This window comes from Oryx dammah, unplaced genomic scaffold (assembly GCF_014754425.2).
Source record: "Oryx dammah isolate SB20612 unplaced genomic scaffold, SCBI_Odam_1.1 HiC_scaffold_19, whole genome shotgun sequence".
Classification (NCBI taxonomy): domain Eukaryota; kingdom Metazoa; phylum Chordata; class Mammalia; order Artiodactyla; family Bovidae; genus Oryx; species Oryx dammah.
The window spans coordinates 14,023,091-14,030,883 of NW_024070203.1; the positions used below are offsets into that span (position 1 = coordinate 14,023,091).

A 7,793-nucleotide genomic window follows, 5' to 3' on the forward strand; every position below is an offset into this window, starting at 1 on the left:
GTCGCTCAGTCGTGTCCGACTCTGCAACCCCATGAATCGCTGCGCGCCAGGCCTCCCTGTCCATCACCAACTCCCAGAGTCCACCCAAACCCATGTCCATTGAGTTGGTGATGCCATCCAACCATCTCATCCTCTGTCGTCCCCTTCTCCTCCTGCCCTCAATCTTTCCCAGCATCAGAGTCTTTTCAAACGAGTCATCTCATCACATCAGGTGGCCAAAGTTTCAGCTTCAACATCAGTCCTTCCAGGGAACACCCAAGACTGATCTCCTTTAGGATGGACTGGTTGGATCTCCTTGCGGTCCAAGGGATTCTCAAGAGTCTTCTCCAACACCACAGTTCAAAAGCATCAATTCTTCGGCGCTCAGCTTTCTTTATAATCCAACTCTCACATCCATACACAACCACTGGAAAAACCATAGCTTTGACTAGACAGACCTTTGTTGACAAAGCAATGTCTCTGCTTTTTAATATGCTGTCTAGGTTGGTCATAACTTTCCTTCCAAGGAGCAAGCATCTTTTAATTTCATGGCTGCAATCACCATCATCATCCACAGTGATTTTGGAGCCCAGAAAAATAAAGTCAGCCACTGTTTCCCCATCTATTTGCCATGATGTGCTGGGACTGGATGCCATGATCTTAGCTTTCTGAATGTTGAGCTTTAAGTCAACTTTTTCACTCTCCTCTTTTACTTTCATCAAGAGGCTCTTAAGTTCTTCTTCACTTTCTGCCATAAGGGTGGTATCATCTGCATATCTGAGGTTATTGATATCTTTCCCGACAATCTTGATTCCAGCTTGTGCTTCATCCAGCCCAGTGTTTCTCATGATGTACTCTGCGTGTAAGTTAAATAAGCAGGGTGACAATATACAGCCTTGATGTACTCCTTCTATTTGGAACCAGTCTGTTGTTCCATGTCCAGTTCTAACTGTTGCTTCCTGACCTGCATACAGGTTTCTGAAGAGCAGATCAGGTGGTCTGGTATTCCCATCTCTTTCAAGAGGGCTTTAAAGGGAGCCCCAAACCCGGCAACACATGTCCCTGAGCACCCAGGCCAGGGCCATCCCTGTGGGAGGGGAGAGGAGAGAGGAGCCGGGTCACCCTCATGGTACATTAAAAAGTTTCACTTGCCATTGTGACAGTTTCCTTCTTATAAAACACTAGACACTTGTGAGGAACAGAGTAGAAGCCCTGATAGATAAATGCCCCCAGCACATGGCTAGGTTGCCCCTGGTGACATCCTGCCCATAGTCCCTCCAGACTTTTCCTTCTGTGCAGAGATGAATGGTTGCATTTAAGAATGAGTTAAACTGTAGAAGTCATATAACAGTATAGAGAATGAGGGGAGGGCTCTCTGGGTCATGGCCCCATCTCAGTTGATCCTAGAGGGCCCCTGCTCTGGGCACACCCGTGGCTCCAAAGATCACTACCCAGTCACCAAGCCCTGGGTAACCGGCCACCTCTGCTCCCCCGAGTCCAGCTCTCAAGGCTTCTCACGCTGGCGGCCTCCCACCTCCGCCCGCCCTCCTCCCCAACCCCCACCTAGCTCTGAGCCCCATTCTCCGCCAGGAGGCCAGATCTGGGCAGATGGGCAGTTGGGGGCCGATTCCTAACTTGGTGTCGGCCTGGCAGCCCTTCGTCCCTGGGACAGCCCCAGCGCCCCGCCCGTGCCGGGTCGGTCCAGCCCCTGAGCCCCAAGTCCCACCAGCCGCTCAGGCTCTGGCCCCGACGCTCGTGTCCCTGGCCCCACCTTCGCTGCTCCGCGCGCCACTCCCTCTCCACCTGCACCGCAGAGCGGGGGCACCGGGCGCCCGGCGGTGAATCCCGCTGCACCGAGGTGCCAGCAACTTTGTTGACTAAATTCCTGAACCCGCTTGAACCGCCAAGCTAAAAATAACCAGCGCTCCCGCGCAGCGCCCAGCCAGGCCGCGCAGCGTCACCCGTGTCGAGAGGCCGGAACGTCCCGGCGCCACTACGCTAGCAGGCTGAAAGCGGGCTCCCCCCGATGGACCGACGGAAAAAAATCTTGGGAAGGAGCTGCGGGGTCACGGCCAGCCGGTGGCGGGGGGACGAGGTCACCAAGGAGCACCGCCCCCCGCCCTGCTCCCCGAGGCTCTGGCCACTCCGTGGAGGACGCGAGGCCTCGGAAGCCGCAGGCCTGGCCCCGCGCCCCCTGCGCGCCCCCGGCGCCCCAGGCCATGCCCGTGCAGCCCCCCGAGGCGGCCACCAGAGGGCCCTGCCCCTTCTCTCCCGGGCAGCGGGTCACCACCCCTTCCCACAGCTGTTCCCTGCCGGAGATTGACAGCTGCGCTCCGGGTTGCCATGGGGATATGCAAATGAGAACGACGGGTCTGGGGCTCTTATTGGCCCGGAGGCGCGTACTCCTCCCAGAGAGGCGGGCCCAGGCGCCCGGCCCTATAAAGGGAAGCGCGCGGCGCGGAGCTTGGCGGTAGAGGCGGGGCCGGCCGTGTGCGGGCGGAGCGCGGGGAACCCGAGCAGCCCGAGGCGGTGGCTGCACCGCCGCCCGCCCGGCCATTGCCAGGCCGCTGGCGGGGGGGGGAGCCCAGGGGACCGCGGCCGGCCTGCATCCGCCGGGGAGCGACCCAGGGTTGCGCGAGAGGCCCTACCGGCGGCGTCCCCATTGGCCACCCCAGAGTTGGCCGAGTGAAACTTTTCCCTTCGCGCTTCGGCTCGGAGCCCGCGCCTCTCGCTGCCCGGACCCACCGCCCGTGGGAAGCGAAGGGGGGGGGACAGGCCCGCGGCTCGCCGCCCCCCCGGCCCCGCCTCCCGTCTGGGCTCAGCCGGGCGAGGCGGCGGGGCCCCCCAGGCGATGGCCGCGGAGCTGGCGATGGGCGCCGAGCTGCCCAGCAGCCCGCTGGCCATCGAGTACGTGAACGATTTCGACCTGATGAAGTTCGAGGTGAAGAAGGAGCCGCCCGAGGCCGAGCGCTTTTGCCACCGACTGCCACCCGGCTCGCTGTCCTCGACGCCGCTCAGCACACCGTGTTCCTCCGTGCCCTCTTCGCCCAGCTTCTGCGCGCCCAGCCCCGGCACCAGCGGCGGCGCGGGGGGCGGCGGAGGCGCGGCGCAGGCCGGGGCCACCCCGGGGCAGGCGAGTGGGGGCCCCGGCGCCGTCGGGGGCGCCTCGGGGAAGCCGGCGCTGGAGGATCTGTACTGGATGAGTGGCTATCAGCACCACCTTAACCCCGAGGCGCTCAACCTGACGCCCGAGGACGCGGTGGAGGCGCTCATCGGAAGTGGCCACCACGCTGGGCACCACGGCGCGCACCATCCAGCGGCCGCTGCGGCCTACGAGGCCTTCCGGGGCCAGGGCTTCGCGGGCGGCGGCGGCGCGGACGACATGGGCGCCGGCCACCACCACGGCACCCACCACGCCGCCCACCACCACCACCACGCCGCCCACCACCATCACCACCACCACCACGGCGGCGCCGGCCACGGTGGCGGCGGCACGACCCACCACGTGCGCTTGGAGGAGCGCTTCTCCGACGACCAGCTGGTGTCCATGTCCGTGCGCGAGCTGAACAGGCAGCTCCGCGGCTTCAGCAAGGAGGAGGTCATCCGGCTGAAGCAGAAGCGGCGCACGCTTAAGAACCGCGGCTACGCGCAGTCGTGCCGCTTCAAGCGGGTGCAGCAGCGGCACATTCTGGAGAGCGAGAAGTGCCAGCTCCAGAGCCAGGTGGAGCAGCTGAAGCTGGAGGTGGGGCGCCTGGCCAAGGAGCGGGACCTGTACAAGGAGAAATACGAGAAGCTGGCCGGCCGGGGCGGCCCCGGGGGCGCGGGCGGGGCCGGCTTCCCGCGGGAGTCCTCGCCGCCGCAGGCCGGGCCGGGCGGGGCCAAGAGCGCGCCCGACTTCTTCCTGTGAGCGCGGGGCCCGGAGCCCGCGCCATCGCCGAGAAGAGGCTCGCGCGTGCGGCCGGGGGCCTGGACTTGGACTCCGCAGCTCAGGGCGAGGACGCACGGCCGCGCCGAGCCTCCCCAGCGCGCCGGCCCCCATGTGACTGCCACCGCCTCCGGCCCAGCCGGCCCCGCGCGCCTTCTCTGCAGGCGCCGGACAGAGGCCCGTTCCTCGGCGCGGCCTCCTCGCTCCCGTCCTGCGCACCTTCCCGGGTCGCCATCCCGACGCTGCTCCAACTCCTCTGCTCGGAGCACGGCGACTCCCAGGAGGCTGGACGGGGTCGAAGTCTTTCCTGGCGTCCGCTTGTACATACGTGGAGCGCGGTTGTGCGCCCGACCTCACCCGGACCGCCGCGGGCAGACCGCGCCGCCCTGCACCCTTGGTCTCCTTTCTTTCGGCCTCCCTACCCAGGCCTTTTGTACTCCTTTTTGAAGCGGTCTTACTTTCGAAGTATTTATATTTATTTTGCTCGGTGATCAGAAAAGGAAACCCCAGAGAAAGCTCCCTTCTTCCCGCCGGGGTTGCCCTCGGATGTCCGCGTGTCCCAGCATGTGTCGCTCGCTCGGAGGGCCCTGGCCCCTGCCTGCCCACTTTCCCGCCTGCCCCCCACCCTGCCACTGGCGTCCCCTAGAGATTGACGCGGAGGAGCCTTATCTATGCTGTGTTCAGTCTTGCTGCCCTACTGTGCTCCACGGGGGGGAGGGGGGTGGGAGCTGGTCGGGACTCCCGAGCTGCTATTTCTCTATGCACCAGATCGTATTTATGGCTCCTGGGGAAATATATCTTATTTTAACCCTCAAGAGAAGTGAAAAAAAAAAAAACGCACAGTATTTCTAGCAGAAAAAAAATTTTTTTTTTGAGAGGAGGTTTCGCCTGAATCTCCTGGCATGGAGTCCGATGGAGAAAGTGTATAATTTTATTTTAATTTAAAATGTGTTTCGTTTTGTTTGTGGATTCTTTTTTAAACAACCTGATCACTTTTGGAGTGGCTGGAAGAGAGGGAGGGGAGGCCACACTCCGGCCCCTGAAAGCCCCCAGCCCCGGACTGCACCCCGGCCTGGGCTCCTTCCGCGCCTGCTCGTGGGGAGCCCGGGAGATACCAGCTCCTTGCAAGTTTTGTTGTGCTGTGGGGTTTTGTTGGGTTCTTTTTTCATTTGCTACGAAACTGAGGAAAGAAAAAAAAAAAAGAATAAATTCATTTAGATCCAAAAGTCATTGGAGCCTGGCTGGTTTTTCTGTGGTTTTCTTTTCTGCCATATTTTTTCCTGGATAGAAAAGGAGTTTCCCGAACTAAGCCCTGCCTTAGCTCCAGGTGACCCACCCCTGCTGAAGCGGGGAGTGGCCGGAGTTGTTTAAAAAGGCTGCTGCCAGGGCCCGACCGGTAGGAACCTGCCCCCCGAGCTGCCCCGCAGGAAGGAGGCCACACAGTGAGGCCCCGACCCCCATGACAGCCCAGCGCAACCCCGGGCTCAAGGCTACCCTTGGTAGCATGATGTGTCCTGGGCAGGGCAAGCGCTGTCTTCAGCTCTTCTGAGCCCGCGGTCTCCCACCTGCAGGACCAAGGCCTGGACTGCGGGACCAACGGGCAGGGCAGCACCCTGGAAACTTTGCCCTGGGAGGCTGGAGTCAGCGCAGGGGCCCGGGGTCAGTGCAGGATGCTTGGCCATTACCTCGGTTCACACTGGGATGGGGGCAGGGTCCGGTGAATCCTGTGGTTTGCATGTTTGGAGCCTGCTGGCCTCAGCAGAGCACCCCGCTATTCTGTCTGGGGGCACCAGCTCCTCCTCTGGGCTGGGAGAGTTGCGGTTCCCGAGAGGACGTCACCTGAGCTGGTCTCAGAGTCTCAATCCAAGAGACAGAGCAAAACCGAGGGCCACCCCCTGCCTCTTCGCTTTAGAATGAAACTTGGAACCAGGAGGCTGGGTCTCTGGGAGGAATGGAGCAAAATCCCCAAACACAGGCTGAGCACCCTAACCACCTGGGAGGGAACAGGCTTCTCTCGGTGGGCAAAACTGCTGCTGCAGAGGAAGTAGAAATGCAGGGATGGGGATGAATTAAGGGTAGCTGGGGAGGCTGCAGCATGGCCAGGGGGTGCCAGGAGGGTCCCTGCCAGCCTGGCCAAGGAGGGGCCCAGAGTCTGCGTGCTTGGGAGGGCCAGCCGCTGGCTGGTGTGGGTGAGGGCACCTTAGTTTTCACCTCTGTTGCCTAAGGAACCACTGGGGAGTCCTCCTGGCAGAGAAAGCAGGGCCTGACAGTATTCTTTACGGGGAGGGGGCCAGGCTCCCTCCAGCACCCCAGGCCTCCTAGAGCCCAGTTCTCAGGGCCTGGATCCAGCGTGGGGGCTGGGGAGGCCTGGGAAAGGGGCCACCCCCACCGCAAAGCAAGCGCAGCTCGGGCTTGTCTGCCGGCTGCCGAGCAAGGCTGCGGGCCAGGCTGGTCTCACTTTTCTCTTCTGTTTCCTTTTCCTCCCTCCTTCCCTCTTTCCTTCCTCCCCACCCACTTCTTTCCTCCAGTTTTCCCTCTAAGATAAATGGAGAAGACAAATGAACATACAAGACGTGGAAATTATTCGGGGAGACAGGAGGAGCGCTCAAATGTTTTCCCGAAAGCTTTTGAGGGGATGCAGACCTCCTGCAGGAAAGCAGGCAGCCTGTGAAGAGTAGCGTGGAGGCTCCCACGTGCCCCCTCAGGGTGCCCCCTTCTAGCGGGACACCACCCTCATAAGTGCTGGGGGCTGAACCTCTGCCCTCCCCGGAAGGATCGCTGCAGCCCGTGGGGGCCCAGGAGGGAGGTGCCTGATGGAGGGCCGCCACCTCACCACACCTGGGGACCTTGGGTGCGCTCAGTGCTCGGGGTGTCTGTGCCCACGTGTGTGCCTGTGATGAGACTCGCGTCCAGTAGGTGCAAGGGGCAGTGACTGCACCGAGACCCTGGAGCCACCTGGACCGGGCTGAGAGGGACCTCAGTGGGGCAGCAAGGGCCCTGGCCTGGGATGGAGGGCGCTACCCATCCAGGCGGCATGCCCAGGTCCCTGGGCTGTCATGCCCATCGGATGTTCAGGGGCCGTAGTGGCCCCTCACCTCCCAGCTCAGCCTAACCCAGCGCCTCGGGCGGGACAGGGATGCCAGCTCACACCACCACCCTCTGTGCTCTGGGAGGAAGCTCCCTGAACCATCCTGCGGACAGAAGCTGCACCTCGCAGCCTTGGGCCCACCCCCGACCCCCCACCCTGCCCCCGCCTCTGGGGGGGATTCGGTTTTCACTCCTTTGTGACTTCATTCAGTGTGACTCCCAGCTCTGCCTCGTCCACTGAAGACCAGAGGCCAGACCAAGATGACAGCCCTGCCCAGAGCAGGGAGAGACGGCTTAAGCGCCTGGAGGAAAGGAGGGGTGGCAATTTGCGGGTGCCTGGGACATTAGAGCAGATCTGGGACAGCCTGGAGGGCAGCGTGCAGGCAGTGTTCCCAGGGGCCAGAGTCGCCCTCCTGAGGCCTGGGGGCCAAGAGTGCAACCCTGGATAGGACGGTGAGGCACACTCACACAAACACGCTGGACACAACACGTGTCGACTCATTACACGTGTGACACATACGATCCACACGTAGACAGCTGCACACCTGTGGCCCGCACACACTCCCCTAGGCTGCCCCACTGCCGGGAGTCCCTCCCTGCCTGCTGGGATCCCCAGGGCTACCTGCCCCGACAGCCCCAGCTTCCAGCCCAGGGAGGCTGCCTGAGCTGAGAACTAGTTACCCGCACCCCACCCCAGCCTGCCCACCGCGCAGGGCCTGCCCCGGCCTCTGGGGGCTGCAGCATTTCAGGCCCTGCCCCACATGCAGAGCACCCAGCTGGGCCTCCCCCCTCCACTGGTGCA

At 62.4% G+C, this 7,793-nt stretch overlaps 1 protein-coding gene across 1 annotated transcript; it reads left to right on the top strand.

Annotated features, from left to right (window-relative positions):
• The first annotated feature begins 2,477 nt into the window (after positions 1-2,477).
• On the top strand, positions 2,478-5,134 carry MAFA (MAF bZIP transcription factor A). The gene has a single exon (XM_040261639.1). It carries the CDS (start codon positions 2,831-2,833, stop codon positions 3,884-3,886), a length of 1,056 nt encoding a protein of 351 aa, XP_040117573.1. The 5' UTR covers positions 2,478-2,830; the 3' UTR covers positions 3,887-5,134.
• Positions 5,135-7,793: the final 2,659 nt, after the last annotated feature.

Bases quoted from the DNA above. Each gene is read 5' to 3' on its own strand.
- MAFA (XM_040261639.1), top strand. From the start codon at position 2,831: ATGGCCGCGGAGCTGGCGATGGGCGCCGAGCTGCCCAGCAGCCCGCTG.